General features: G+C 32.3%; 1 protein-coding gene across 1 annotated transcript; it reads left to right on the top strand.

The window, feature by feature from the left end:
* Positions 1 to 5,977: 5,977 nt before the first annotated feature.
* Positions 5,978 to 11,857, top strand: LOC108835816 (uncharacterized). Its single transcript, XM_056987144.1, is given in 14 exon segments — positions 5,978 to 6,002; positions 6,134 to 6,244; positions 6,335 to 6,412; positions 6,545 to 6,622; positions 6,716 to 6,881; positions 7,533 to 7,679; positions 7,987 to 8,328; positions 8,432 to 8,496; positions 8,587 to 9,136; positions 9,766 to 10,046; positions 10,123 to 11,075; positions 11,190 to 11,196; positions 11,278 to 11,763; positions 11,766 to 11,857. Coding segments are annotated over 14 exon segments (3,381 nt in total).
* The last annotated feature ends 5,369 nt before the right edge of the window (positions 11,858 to 17,226 follow it).

Here is a 17,226-nt window from a genome sequence, read left to right as displayed (position 1 = left end):
ACATGAAAACATTAGGTGGAATTATATTTACATGAATTTGTTACGATATTTCAAGCCATAATCAGATCTTTTTTTTTTCTTCAATCTACAGAAGAAATACGAAAACTAATTGGAATATTGTATCGTTTTTCACAGGGTGCTACTAAATGTTTTCAAGGTCCTGTGATTGTATTAAATAGTCTAATCTGATGGTCAAACTGAGATCAAAATCTTCATTTCAAGAAACGGAACAATAAGAATCCGATTGTCAATTTTAAACTATCACTTAATGCGAAGTAAATTTGAACTGGGTCTTAAATATACAAGAGGCCTTCAAAATCTTCATTTCAATGTTACTAATTACTTAATGCGAAGTAAATTTGAACTGGGTCTTAAATATACAAGAGGGCCTTCAAAACTGAAAACCCTAAGGTCCCATTAGTGTAAACCTAACTCTATAAATCAAGAAATTGCAAATCCTTAATCAAACGTAGCAATACTTGTTTCTTAGCTTAACATGCAGCCGGGCAAGTATAGTTGGTCAATTTCTACACAGGTTTGCTCTCTCTCTCGAGATCCAAACATTAATGCTGAACATTACTTTTCTTGAGTTAAGGATTCATGCTTTATTTTCTTTTAGGAACTATGCACATTTGATCAAACTTCACAGTCTTCCTATTGTTATGTAAGTGATTTTTATCTTATAAAATATTTACAATGAATTATACGTTTGGAGTACTTCGAGGGAATAACCTGTCGTATTATATTTTGCAGGTTTACGAAAAAGTAGAGAATCATACAGAGATTGAATTCCATCATAGACATCGATATCACAATATGATGACATTTATACACAGAGAGCAATATTCATTCGAAATCAACGAAGACCAAGATAAATCCAAGTTTGTGTATTGGATGGGAATAACAAACAAATACCTCAGGTAGTAAATCTAAAGTCTTCATATGACGGTGGTGTTTGTAACTTTGTTTGGGATTCAAAAGCTAAATCATGGGCACCAAATATCCAGATTTGAAGTTTGCTACTATATTAAGACCTAATTTGTCCATTTTATTGAATAATTAGTAACATTTTGTTTTATTTTAGACAAAAATTTGGAGTTTTCTAAGTATATTATTAGAGATACAGCATCGGTAATATTTGGTTCCACCTCCTCTAATATCCATAAGATCATTGATTTGTCGTTTACAAAGAAGGTGAATTACTTGACCACTATATTATGCCTAAGAAATATTTTGAGTGTTTAAATAAATGTCTTTTGTACCTATTACATGAGATCTTAATAATATTTTAAGAAGATTTGATTGCAAATAAATTGCCTGCTAACGTCAATCATATTTATTAACATTCAATCAATATAAAGTAGTTTCATTGTGATAAGTTAATATATAATCTTACCATATGAAACACCATTTACGGTTTCCGTTTTGTTTTTGGAAGGTGAATTTACTTACCAGAAAGTAATAGTATGAAATTTAAATGAATTATATTTCTTTTGTATTTATTACAAAAGATTTTTATCTTTCATTTTAGAAACCCGAGTAATTAAATGCCATCGCGACTAAAGTCAATTAATCCTATTAACTTTTATATTGAAAGTACAAAGGAAAAATAGTTGTTATCAATTAATATGATATGAATTTTGAAGATTGTGTCGACCTTCAATTTAATTTTTCCTTCATGGACACACTATTTAGTAAATAACGTGTGTCACCAATTCTATCTCTTATTGTTACAAAGGTTGTTAGTTTTTTTTATAGAAATTTCAAAGACATATGTTCATGAACCTACAAAGGTTGTTAGGTCCTTTGTAGAAATTTCCAAGACATATGTAATCATAACTTTTTATAATACATTAACTACGTATATAGTATTATCTAAGTTAATTCAGTAGTTTATATACTGAGGGATATGTTATTAGATTCTATTTATATAAATATTCAAATAAAACAAACAAAGTAGCAACTTAGAAAATTGAACGAAATAGATAAATAATCATGTAAAAACATAAGTACTTTTACATGCGTTCATAGATAATAACAGATGAAAACTTCCCTTTAGTTGTTTTTACTCATAGCAAACTCAACAAATTGATTAAGCCTTTCATAGTAGTAACCATGGTTGCATACTCGACCACGTCTTTTCCTTGAGCGGCAACCACAGAGTGTCTCAAGGTTGGCACGAGCTATATAGTAGCCTTGATTCATGAAGTACGGGATATCAGTCAGAGATTTCTTGACTCTTTCCCAGCATTGATCGGAGGTTGAACGATTTTCCTTCCATCCCAGTTTATCCAAATACTTCTGACCTTTATGAAATCGTTCTACGGCAAGCAGTGACAAACCATAAAGATACGTACCGTCTATATAACCTCCATCCGATGATTGGCGTAAATGATATAGGCCTGCCTGCTCGTCTTCCTTTACGAACAATTGAAGAATGCCCTCAATATAGTGTGCCTCAGGGTTCCCACTCTCCAAGCATAGTTCTTGAACTCTATGTGCTTAGACAGCATTTCGGTTGGTTGGGCAGCAAAATATGACAAGGAAATGTTTCTGAAGTAGTTGGTGCGATCTGAGTTGGAGTGATCGTCATTTGAAGACGCAGAATCACCGATGGATATGATGTCATAATTGTTTACCGATGCATCTTCTCCCATCTTCAAAGTAGTGTCTTTCTTCTCGGGAAGTATATTCTTTTAATTAAGGTATTGTTTACTCGCAATTGATAATGAGAATGTTGTGAAAGTAATGTAGGAAGTTGTAGGATATTTATAAAGAATAATTTTATTTCTTACATGATGTGATTGAACGTGCCAAGAATGCTGTTTACGTGGAAGAAAAAAATTGTTACCAAGTTGTTATTACCAAGGATGCTAGAAGTACGTGCTAAAAAAGGAGAAGGGACGACACATGCAGAAGGGTCTACACCTTCTAGGCTAAAAGGCTGTGGTAATTGTATTGTCATTTAATAAGAGGATATTGTCGTTGATTTTCTTGGCATGCACCAATAGTTAGCATCAAAATAAGTTATTTTAGTAATAAAAATGTAGAAAGTAAAACATCAATTAGACCAATAATAGTTTACATAATATATTCTGCAGTTCTATAAATTTGCTTACTTAAATTAAGCTGTCAATTTAGGAAATGCACTAATGGTTGTGATCGAAATAACTTTAGGAAGGCATATATTTTATGCCATTAACTATATAAAAATGTTTCAAAATTACTTCACCATTACTCCTCGCCATTCTCATATGTATAACAATATTTTGTTGCTCAAGAAAATATTTACTTGACTTATTTAATTTCATATGCTCTTATAAGTATGAAATTGTTATATGCTCGACCATTGTGTAGATCATATTGAGCACAAAGAGGTTATATAATATCCACTATATATATTCTCTGTTATTAAGTTATATAAACCTCCATGAATTTTCATATTGATATTTTTGTATACAGAGAAATGGCAGTGACAACCGTGAAGAAATCCATATCTGAAATTATTGAATCAAATTCGGTAAATATTTCGTCCTTTTACTAAATTGACAAAATGTATTTTTGTATAAGGCAAAAGTAATTCTCAGCATCTAATTTTTTTAATATGATTTGCATTTCAATGCTGGTTCATAGTCTGGAAAGTTTATGGTTGTTGCTAAAATCGAGGCCATTGATTTGGATAAACCATGGTACTACACGGCCTGCAAAGTTTGCACAAGAAAAAATGGATAGACAATTAAATGGTATTGAGGGAGAGAATCAAAATATTCACCAGAACCCTCAATACAATTGCAAAAGATGTAGAAAGGATTTTGATAATGGTATTAACTGGTATGAAGTTTATAGTTTTCAACCTTCGGACTTTATACTCTCATTTTGTTAAAAGTTCATATACTAATTAGCTTTTATATCTTTAGTTACCACTTGGTTGTACGTGTTAGCGATGAATCAAATGTTGAAGCCAAGTTGTGCTTTTCAACAATATCGCGGAGAAGCTAATTAGAAGACCTGCGTTTCAGTTGGTCGAAGAGGCTCCTCAGGTATTTGCTTCATTTTGAATAGGGGGATTAAAGAATATATTATTTCGATACTTTACATCGTAAATGAATAATTATGTTTTATAGGAAAATCCACATTTTGTACCACAATCTCTAACTGAATTGATTGGGAGGAAAATTCTATTTATGCTGACAATCGAATCTAATGGTCAAAAAGAACAAAATTCAGCATATGTTGTTGATTCAGTTGTTGACAATGCAGAAATAATCGAACTCTTTCATCCACATGTAAGTTTTGTTTTTACTCTTATATAAACTATTTTTAGTATATTTACATTTTCTAACAAAATTATTTATTTATGCAGCCACATGTTGTCATATTTCATGATTATGACTCGGATGACGAGTGAGTATTAAAAGAATCGATTGCTAATCCAAAATGAAGGAAGAAAGTTGAAGACATTATGCACTTGAAAGTGCAAGCGTTTAAGCAATTATTTGTTTTTGGCATTTTTTAACAATTTCATTATGTTTTCATTATTTTCCTTTTGCGTTTTTTTTCTTATCACAATGAATAATAAGTTGTTTTTATATAATTGGTTTATAAAACAACTACTATACCACTTTGGGAGAGATCATAGCACATTTAATCTTTAAAAATTTATCAAAAGAATAACCCAATCAGTTGCAATTTAGATCCGAAAATAATTTTATATCTAAGGTGAAAAAATATGGGGTTCTATATATGGTAAACTTACAAAACAATCATTTACAATAAATGTACACAGCTAACAACAGATGATTCGTCAATTATAAAAATATCAACTGTTTTCCGAAAAAAATATCATATTCACTTACGCAAGGAATATAAACACGGTAAGAAATTAATACCAACTTTAGAATTGGCAACAAAGGATTTTGCATATATTTCAAATGATGGTAAAACCTAATGGTCATCAATCTATCTTTATTATATTGATTAAATATGTCGTCTTCTGAATTCTATAGTCTTCATTTTCTGTCAAACTATATAAGTTTGTTGAAGCCTTTTTCTAACTGCATTCGGAAAATTCTATAGCTAGAGTCCTGTTCTTACAAAAGACACAAGCAATATCTGAAAAGTCTGACGCATGAAGAGAAGTAATCCACTGGGAACAGACAGTGGGAAGAAACCACCGAAGATTAAAAAAATTGGTATGTTTTCCTTAAAATAAATATAAACCTTTATGAATATATTATAATTTTCGTACAACCGTGTATATATAACTGAGTATAGGTAACCGATTCGTATGGAAAATTTATAGAAACAAAAGAAAATTCTCTAAAACAAATATATTTCATAAGAATTTGGTAGACATTTTGAAGTGACACACTTTTAATAATGATTGTTTTTGCTGCCACACTTTGATAACATATGTATCAATGACAAAGAGAATACTCCAAGGAGGAATGTAACACAAAAGTCATCCATCACAAACGTTTCACCAGAAACAACAATCAATCCTTTTAGAACGCCCTTTCATAATGTTACAAATCAAGTATTTCGACCCATTAATCCACAGCCATCGGAGCCTAAACCTGGATTAACACAGCAAGCTAGATCTGCGAGAAAGGAAATACTGAATAACAAAAGAACAATAGGCCTTACTACCACAAATAGAGGTTACTCTCTTCTCGGTTTGATTTTCCCGACGTTGATTTTTGTTAATCTGCCAAAGAACAAAACATTTCTGACCATGATCTACGTTAAATTAAACAGTGACAAGGATTTTCAAGCCAACAAAGCCATCAGTTGTACCAAATATCGGTAATAGTTTCTTTTCCAGTGCTACTTACGATTTTTCTATAGAACAATTATGCAAAATTTCTCGATATTACATTTCTTATTTCCAAAGGTTATTGTACTTACGTCTGCAGGTTCCTGTACTTCAACCCAAACTTCACTAAATCTTTCAAATGGCAGTGGCTCTGTAACCAACATGGACCCATCGAGTATAGAAACCGGTAACTAATCACGGCCGATAACATAAGTTATTTTTGAAGTAGTATTATTTTAAAGAAATAGTAAAGACAATAGTAATAATTGACTCTGATTGATAAAAAGTTTCTTATAATAAAACAATGTTATCTTTTAGCTTCAATTGGTAATCAAGAATCTATTATCGGGAGTACCAACATTTCCTTCAGGAAACGTAACATAATTGGATCACCTCCATCGGTGAATTCAAAGACTAAACAAAAGAAAAGTAACAACGGGTGTTTAATAAAATGAAGGCATATATATTGTATTGTACTATATCTAAAGTGCGACTAAACTTAAACATTTCCAAAAACAGCAAGGCCAGGTTCGAACATTACAGGACCATCGAGTTCTGGTCTTCCACCATTGTTTGAAACAGATTCAAATCCTGAAGGTATTACTGACCCTGTTTTAATCCTAATAATATAATGACCCGCCAGCAATTTAAATGTTGTAGATGTTTACCAATTTCAGGAAATTCTAACATACTTACATTCGTTTATATGTTTAAATCAATCTTTTCCAGCTACTCAGTGTCCAAACCAAAACAAAACAAATGAATTCATTCCTCCACCAAGGTTCATCGTACAGGACCATCCTGAAGGTATAAAGTCTTTTCCATCTATATACTTAGACATTTATTTATATTCATTGATGATATTCGATTTTATATGTTGTGATTTACTTTTTCACGCAGCTTATAATAATCGATATAAAATGGAGAGTGAGTCTGAAAATGAAGATGAATATGACGACAATCAGACTTACAGTGGCTATCCTGGTGGAGAGTCTTTGATAAACCCATCACCACAACATATCCCACAACAAGAAAATCATACCGTTACTTCATCTATTACTATCAGGTTACAAAAAAATGGTGATGACTTCAAAATTTTACAATCTCTTGATAATAAATAACAATTTATTAGTTATTTTTTATCCTAATGAAGTCATTTTTTATACAGGTTATTACGACGAAGGGGATCCAGTTTGGAATTGTAGGTTTTGTCAAGCATACATGTGGTATGGTGAAAGAATTGCAAAACACCGTCGTAGCAAGAAACCTGTCTTCTCAATGTGTTGTAAACATGGAAAAGTTGTGCTTCCTTGGCTCGCGAATCCTCCAATGGAGTTAATGTATTTGTTATGCAAAGGAGACGAATTAAGTAAACATTATCGAGAGTTTATACGAGCTTACAATATGATGTTCTCTTTCACATCACTTGGTGGGAAGATAGATCATTCTATTAACAATGGTCATGGACCATTTGTTTTCCGAATGTCCGGTGAGAACTATCATCGTATTTGTGATATAGTTCCCGAGCCTGGACAAGCTCCAAAATTCTCCCAGCTGTATATCATTGATACTTTAAATGAGATAAAAAAAAAATAGACTTGACGCTTATGCCGGGTAATTTTGTAGACTTTCTGAACTTATTATGACTATATTTTAGGATTTTGCATGTTTGTCTACAATTTTTTTACTTATTTTTTATTCTTAATATACTGGACAGGTCTGACGGAGCTAGCTCTAAGAAACTAAGAGAACCACTTGTTCTTCTTCTGCAGAATATGTTAGATCAGTATAATCCTCATGTTAAGGCTTTTAGGTCTGCAAGAGATAGGTTCGACGTGGAAGGATCAACAGGTTATAGGATGAGGTTGATTGAAAGTCGGCAATCTGATGGACGGACCCATAATCTGCCCACTGCAAATGAAGTTGCTGCTTTGATACCTGGAGATTTTGTTTTAAATATGGATCCCCGAGATATTGTTCTAGAGAGTACAAGTGGAAAGTTGCAAGGATAAGTGAATTACATCCGGCGTATTTGCCTCTGCAGTATCCACTATTGTTTCCATATGGAGAGGATGGTTTTCGATTAAATATTCCAATTGGTTTTGAAGACACGGCTGGGAGAGAACGCAAAAATGTAACTATGCGTGAATACTTTGCATTTCGCATTTTAGAGAAGAAGGGGGAAGCACCCACGATTACGAGATCAGGAAGATTGTTTCATCAGTTCCTTGTGACGCCTACACAATGATAGAATCGAGTAGACTGCGTTACTTATGGCTGAATCAGAAAAAACTCCGGTCAGTTAGTTATGATGCAATCCAGAAAGCAGCTGCAAAAGGCGGAGCTAAGATGGCTGAGCAAGGGAGCCGAATTTTCATCCCAGCAACTTTCACCGGAGGAAAACGTTATATGAAGCAACATTACTACGATGCCATGGCTCTGTGCAAGTACTATGGATTTCCAGATCTTTTCATCACTTTTACGTGCAATCCAAAATTGCCTGAAGTTACAAGGTATCTGAAAAAATATAACCTTACCACCGAAGACAGGCCTGAAATATTGTGTAGAGTTTTCAAGATGAAACTTGATAATCTTATTGAGTTTTTGACAAAAAAGGACGGCTCCTTATTTGGCCCAGTTTCTGCAGGTAAATCTCCTACCAATTTTCTCCAGTGATGCCGGTGTTTTTTGTTTTGTTTTTCAAGGAACTACTTTAGATAGTATTTTCATCAGTTAAAATGTTTAAAATGTTTTCTTTTATGTTTTGTCAGTAATGTACACGATTGAGTTTCAGAAAAGAGGAATGCCACACGTTCATATTCTCGTCTTCATGCAAAATGGAGCCAAATTTCCAACAGCTGATCATATAGACACTATTATATCGGCTGAGATACCTGACAAGACGGTAGATCCAGACCTGTATGCAATCGTTGGGGATTGTATGATGCATGGTCCTTGCGGTCCAGCAAAGAAGGATAATGTATGTATGGTTAACAGTAAATGTTCTAAGATGTTTCCGAAACGACTGAACATCAGGACATCGATTGACGCAAATGGATTTCCAGCTTACATGCGTCGTATTGATGGTAGGTTCATTGAGAAAAATGGAATCAGATTAGACAATGGATATGTTGTACCTTACAATAGAAACCTCATGCTTCGATATCACGCGCATATGAATGTCGAGTGGTGCATCCAAACGCGTGCTGTTAAGTATCTTTTCAAATATATCCATAAGGGACCTGATTATGCTTCAGCTGCAATGGATAAAGAAGATGAAGATGGCGTCATCGACGAAATCAAAACATATTACGACTGCATGTATTATTATATTTATTATTATTACTTAGTATCTATGTGTGCATGAACCGAAAATACATGCATAATCTATTAATATTAGTCTACATTATTAAAGTATACGCTTAGACAAATATATATACTATCGTATATGAAATTAAAAAACTTTGTTTTTACAATTAAATAATTACATTATTAAAAATTTAATACTACTTTCTTTTACATTTTAAGGTCTACGATTGTTGTTTCTAATTTATGTTTATCGTATTTCTATATTAGATATATAACTGCATGCGAGTCGTCGTGGCGGGTTCTTGCTTTTCCTACACATTTTCGTACTACTTCTGTAGAGAAACTTGGATTTCATCTCCCGGATCAGGAGCTGGTTTTTTTTGATGAAGATGAACCTATTGAGAATATCCTGAAGAAAAAATATGTCAACCAATCCATGTTTCTGGCGTGGTTCATAGCAAATCAAAAATATCCAGAGGTAAGAGATTTGACATATGCCGAATTTCTAACAAATTTGTTTGGAAAGCAAGTATGAGAGAATGGGTACCACGTAAACGAAGCTTTGCGATAGGGAGGATTGCACATATTAATCCAGCACAAGATGAGCTATATTTCTTAAGAGTAATGCTAAATTGGGTAAGAGGGCCGAAATCGTACGAGGATATAAGAACAGTTGATGGTGTTGTATATTCTACATACGAAGATGCTTGCTATGCTTTGGGTTTGATGGATGATGACAAGGAATACATAGAAGCAATCAAAGATTGTAGTGATAATAGTTCTGGCACGTATGCGAGGAAGCTTTTTTCGAGAATGTTGGTATCCAAAACATTATCTCAGCCTCATGTTGTGTGGGAAGCTACTTGGGAGTATCTAACCGACGATATTCTCTACAAGAAACGACGACAAACTGGAAATCCCGGTGAGTTTTTTTCTTATTAAACGAAATATGTTTTAAATCAGGTCTCTCTTATTTAATTAATTTATCAAATTTTCAGAGTTGAACTTGACCATAGATCAGATCAAAAACATTGCTCTAACCGAGATCCAAAATCATTTGCTTAGCAATGGTCGTAGCCTCCAGAAATGGCTCCTAATGCCAAAGCCAGATGATTTTGGTTGTTACAACGGCAATCGCCTTATAGATGATGAGCTTAAGTATGTTGTGGAAGATCAGCTAAAAGAAAATGAAAGACTTATGGCGATGATAACAGATGAGCAAAGAGGGGTTTACAACAAGATTTTGGATGCAGTTTTAAATGATAGCGGTGGAGTGTTCTTTCTTTATGGTTATGGAGGCACAGGTAAAACCTTCGTATATAGAGTACTCTCATCAGCAATCCGATCTAGACGTATGATTGTTCTAAATACCGCATCCAGTGGAATTGCTGCATTATTGTTGGAAGGAGGTAAAACCGCACATTCCAGGTTTGGTATTCCGATAGATGCCGACGAGTTTACTACTTACAAGAAAATTGACCCAGGATCAGATCGTGCAGAATTAGTTATAGCAGCAAAGCTCATTGTATGGGATGAGGCGCCTATGATGAGCAGACACTGTTTCGAGACTTTGGATCGTTCTATGCGTGATATTATAAGATCTTCTGAAGACAAACCTTTTGGAGGTAAAGTAGTTGTTTTCGGTGGAGATTTCAGACAGATTTTACCGGTTATACCTGGAGATGGTAGAGCAGAGACTGTTTTGCAAGCTCTGAATTCGTCATATCTTTGGGAGCACTGCAAAGTTTTGAAGCTAACAAAAAACATGAGATTGCTCGCTGGTCTTACTGATGATGCAGCAAAAGACCTTCAATCCTTCTCAAAATGGATTTTGGATGTTGGAGATGGAAAAATAAATTTGCCAAACGACGGTCAAGTTGACATTGACATCCCTTCTGATCTGTTGATCAAAAATATTGGAGAAGATCCTATTCAGACTATTGCAAAGGAGGTTTATGGACAAGCTTTTCAAACCTCAGAAGATAAGGATTTGTATAGACATCGAGCCATTCTCACACCCACAAATGATGAAGTTGATAAAATAAATGATTACATGCTTTCGCAGTTGCTAGGTAACATTTGATTCTGTTTACTCTTATGTTCGACTAACTTTTTACATTATTCTAGAGTAAAGGATTTACACGTGCTTTCAGGTGAATACAAGGTTTACCTTAGCTCTAACAGTATAATCCCATCCGATGTTGATGTAGAAGAAAATGTTACCTATCCAACAGAGTTTTTGAACAGTGTTAGAGTGGCAGGAATGCCTAGACATAATTTGAAGCTGAAGGTTGGTGCTCCTATTATGTGTCTCCGTAACTTGGATTTGGTAGATGGCTTATTCAATGGTACTAGGCTAATTTTTACTCAGTTTCTCCCCCATGTTATAGAAGGTAGAATTATAACTGGAAACAGTACTGCTGGAGACAAAGTCTGGATTCCTAGAATGTATGTCAGTCCACCTGACACAAAATTTCCCTTCAGAATGCGTCGAATACAGTTTCCCGTTACACTGGCTTTCGCGATGACCATCAACAAAAGTCAAGGTCAAACACTAGAAAGTGTTGGTTTGTTTTTGCCTAGGCCAGTGTTCTCTCATGGTCAGCTCTACGTTGCACTTTCAAGAGTTAAGTCGAGATCTGGATTAAAATCCTAATAACTGGTAAAGAAAGGAAGGTCGAGACAAAAACATTGAATGTTGTCTACAAACAAGTTTTTCAAAATATTCCGTAGGGAGGGTACGTGATTGTTATTTATTTTTTTCCAATATCTTTTCTAAAATATATAAATTGTTACAATTGTTTATTTTTTGTATTGGCAGATGGGTGGTGATGACTATGAAAATCGATACTATTTCATTCTCGGAAAAAAAGTGTTCTCACTATTTTGATCATGGTATGTTAATTTAATATTGTTTCCGGAGAAGATAAAATTTACAAATTTGTAAATCTTTCAAATTATACAAAAATACCCGTCCAATTTCTTACAAAATGATTTTTTTTTCAGGTCTCTCATTGAAGTTGTTTTCTCTATCGAGAATTGTACTTCATACTTTATACAATTTATGGATAATATTTTCAATTTTATTATCTTATCTTTTAATGTTTCTACATACATTTTACGCCTCAAATTCATGCATATAATAATTTTCACCTAAAAAACTCATCACACCATATATACCATCCAATTCTAATTACTGATAATGTAAAATATGTAGTCATCTCTAAATATATCCTATTAATTATCGATTTCGAAATTAAAAATTGATGCCTAAACAAAATACTTTCCGAACATTGCAATTATACATATACACAATAACAACCTCTTGATACCGAAGTTACTTTGTTCCATCTCCTCCTTTTAAAATATTGACTACCATCATATGCACTCAGCCTGATGCTTTATTCCAAAATATGTGTTCTTATGATATAAAATCCGTTACTTCCAAACCCGACCAGTATTTTGACCATATTTTGAAATTGTACATTGCCCGCACAGGGTGGAGACCGGTCACCTAGTAAATATATAAATAGTTAAGCACTTAAATAGATTCAAAATATACAATTCTTTCTCTTCTTAAGATATATAAATAATTAACCAAGATAGTTGTGTAATATACGTTGTTGTGCTATCATGTATTTTTTAGCTCATCCAATTGCAATCACCTAACTTTTGCTTAGCACGATAGTTATGTAATATATATTGTTGTGTTATCCTGTATTTCTTTAGCTCATCCAAGTGAAATCGCCTAACTTTTGCTCATCTAAACCATTATTTTCCTATATATATATATACACATATGTTTATGTTTATTATTATGTTTTTATTATCAATTGTTTAATTTGTAACAAGAAGTATTCTAAAAAAATTCTAATATCGAAAAATTCTAATTATATATTTTTTAAAAAAATTATTTTTAATCATTTGATATTATTTGTTCACAAAATCTAAATATCATTTATTAGTTTTCAAAATAACTTATCTCAAAATCGTTACCTATATACACACAAGAATCAAAAATCAACTATATCAAGCAATATTATTCAACAAATCTGATCAATAAATTCACTAATTCTTAAACTCTATCGCATTTAATTTTTTTAACCAAACTACAACGATCTCATATCACAAAAGATATCATTAACTAACAAAATCAGAATAGTTTTAAAAATAAAACTTGCAAATCATGTTTACCTAATCCCCTATATATAAATTATGAACATTGTTTAAGTTGACGTGCCAAACTCTTATGCTCTCTCAGCCTCCTCATAAAAGCGATTTTTTACGATGAATTTGTATTACTTGGAAAAGAAGTCGGTTAATCTTAATATGACATTATTTATAGTTAACTTAGAAATATATTATATGTGCATGTAATCTATATACACAGATACCTCTAATGACTTTTAAAGTCGTATTAATTTTTAACAAGGCAATAATACATCGTGTTTTTCTTATGTGAACATATTTTAGTTCTTTGTAATCTAATATATTAAAAGGGGAGTACAAATAGAAAATAACCCTAAATTTTCTTCGATAATTACATATTCATGCTACTGAACTAAAACACAGTAGTTTTACAACCAATGCCACTTTTTTTTCCCTCTTAACCTTAATTAATATTAAAAATAATAATATGAGTTTTTATAAAAAAAATATTCGATATTGCCTAAAATTTAGCTACCAAATATATTTAAAATACTGCAATCTTCTATTTACAAAAAAAAAATCTAAAATAAAAAATTGATCTTTGCAAGTAAAAGAAAATTGGGAGATTGATTAAATTATTAGGTTAATTTATTGGTTTATTGAAAATAAAATTATCATATTAATAATTTAAAATAAATTTAATCATCAACTGTTTGAATTCTGAGATCAATAAATCTAATCCAGTTCTATATAATAAACGGACTCTTCTAATTAAATTATTACAATACTATATATATATTTATTTTTCCGGACATTTCAATTGCAAAATTTGAAAATGAAAACAAACTAGCTTTTTCTAATATAAAAAATATTTTAATTATAAGAAGATATATATATATATATTATATATATATATATATATATATATATATATAAATGAATAAATTAGTGTTTAATAAATTTTAAAATAAAATGTATTTAAACTATAAACGTTTCTAATCAATTTTTCATATTTTGAAGTTGATTTTTAAATTAATAAAATCTAATCTAAATTATATTTTAAATTATAGTAATGTATTTAAGAGTTTTGTTATATAAAATTAAATATAAATAATAGTAGCGAGAAGACACGAATCAAAGAGTAGAATAAAACTGTTTTGTCGCTCATTTTACAGTTGTAAAAATCATTTTTATAAAAATGAGAAATACAATTGACAATTTAAAAAAAAAATGCAAATTTTACCATTATTATGTTTGGAAATACCTAAATTTACATTTTGTTATATGATTACTGTTAATTTATTTACTACTAATTATATAAAATAGCAGTGTATAAAAAATAAAAATAAATATCTGTGCGGACGCACGGGTCAAGATCTAGTGAATATTAAAGCTAAAATCACTAGTTAAACCGAACCAATCACCCTCAGTGTCTAATCCGAGTTTGGAATACTTTCTAACTAATACTAGAAATATATTGATTGTGTTACACAATTTACCATGTTAATTATCTGAGTCGAAGCCCAAGTTCATACCGACCTAGCAGTTTTCTAATCTTAAAATGGAGACGAAAAAATTAAAAGAGAAGAAAGTAAACAGGGACAGAAATTTACGTATATGTTTACCAATGATATATTGACTATTAGCATGCCACTTACAACAAGTTATATTGAGTTCTAGGTGTTTGTCCATGCAGGGGTTTACTGGTTTTTCCGCTACCACCCGTAAACGCAGTTTTTGCGGTTGGTAGCGGTTGACAGTGTTTCAAAACAATCATACAAACCGCTACAAATCGCTTCAAACCGTTCCGAACCTCTTAAAATCAAAAGCTGGTTTCAGTTAGCGTTTGCAATTGCGGGCGGTTACGGTTGGATAAAAAAATATTAAACTTTTCTTCTAAATATTTTAAACTTAAAAATTTAAAACTTAAAATTTAAAATATTATAAATAAAAATATATACACATTTTATATATTAATTTAAATTCACAAACAATATAGTATTTTTTTATAAAAACTTTAAAGTAGCTATTCATCATAACTTTTAAAAATTAATATACATACATATATAAAGATATACACATATATAAAAAAGAAACAAAATATTCTTTAAAAGTTTTAATATAAATCTTCATAAAATATATTAAAACTATAACTTTCAACTACTTAAAAAATTAAAAAATAAACTTAATATTATTATTAATCATATTATATTAACAGTTATTATATTTTAATACAATAGTATGTTTTATATTTTATAATATTATAATATATTGATATTGATAATTTATTATTAAACCGTTACAATGTCTCATAATCAACCAGTCACAAACATCCCGCAAACGCAACAATTTTTAAACGTTACGCCAGTCATACAAAACGCCATATAACACTTGAAACCGCAACCACCCGCACCCGCAAACTCCCGCACCTGCAACCGCAACCGCTGCGTTTGTACCAGTCAGGCCTGCATTCGAGCATTATTATCTTGTGAAAACTTACAAATTGGACAAAATTTTTGTAACACCGTTTACGGCTAATGGGCCATCTACGCGCTAACTTGGCATGTGGGTCACATTCCATCTGATGGACGGTTGGTTAATTTTTTCGAATGCTCGAATTAATTTTTATTGTTCCTGCAATCACCACATGATCTTTTCATGTGTTTTGCCCTCAATAGCACGGTATCGCAAATCACTTTCTGAGAGCACCCATCATTTCATTATTTTATCTCAAACACACTTAACTCTGAAGTTCTAAATGGATATATGAAAGAAAAGGTAAGTTCCCTTTCACAACTTACGTAACCAAATTAATTCTCTTAACCGTTTCCATATATACCAGAAATCGGAATGTTACAATTCATCCCTACTCACAAAGTGCAACGCTCCAATTGAACACCACGATAGGTCTCAAGATACCTCTCAGGTCCGAATCGAGATGGCTAACCAAATCTGATACTACTTGTAATGCCCTGACCGCCTAGACTAATAGGACATCCACGCCCATTCACTCGGCCCGTGGATACAATCCCATCTGACGGGCGATGCGTTAATTTTTGCGAATGCTCAAAATAATTATTTACTGACCACATGATATTTCCCGTTTTGGCACGGTATCTTAAATCACTTCCCGATAGTTCATGCATCCTTTCACTACTTCATTCCAAGCACGCTTAACTCTGGAATTCTAAGCTGATGTATGATGGAAAAAGTAAGTGCACTTTGATGAATTTGTAGCCAAATTAATTCTCTTAAGTCTTTCCACATATACCAGAAATCAGGATGTTACAATTCAACCCACTCACAGAGCGCAACTCTCCTGTTGCGCACCATGACAAGTCTCAAGACTCCTTTCGGGTTAGAACCGAGATGGCTAACCAACTCTTATAACACTTGGAATGCCCACGGCTAATGAATCACCCACGCACGTGCACTTGTCCCATGAGCCACATCCCATCCAACGGACTATCTGTTAATTTTTCCGAAGGCTCAAAACCATTGTTTATTGACCTTGCAATTACCACATGATTTGTCCCCGTGTTTTGGTCTCATTTGCAGTGTATCGCAAATAACTTCTCGATAGTTCACACATCCTTTCACTATTCTAGTCCAAACACGCTTAATTATGGAGTTCTAAACGGATGTATAACAGAAAAGGTAAGTACACTTTAATGACATAAGTAGCCAAAATAATTAGGGTCAATGCTCTGCAAAGCCAGTCAGAATCCACAGGTTGGGTTGTTACAAATTACAATCAGTTTCATTGACTCCAATTGTTTCTTGCATATCTATCTTATTAAAATAGAAACATTACAACTTTTTCTAGGTGGATTTTTAAAAATGGACATCATATATTTAAATTAAATGTCTCATTCTTTATATATAACTAGGTGATTTTCCCGTGCTCATGCACGAATACAAATATTTATAAATTAAATATGTTACAATAGTTG

Source organism: Raphanus sativus, chromosome 6, assembly GCF_000801105.2.
Source record: "Raphanus sativus cultivar WK10039 chromosome 6, ASM80110v3, whole genome shotgun sequence".
Taxonomy (NCBI): domain Eukaryota; kingdom Viridiplantae; phylum Streptophyta; class Magnoliopsida; order Brassicales; family Brassicaceae; genus Raphanus; species Raphanus sativus.
This window is presented reverse-complemented; position numbering and strand designations above follow the sequence as displayed.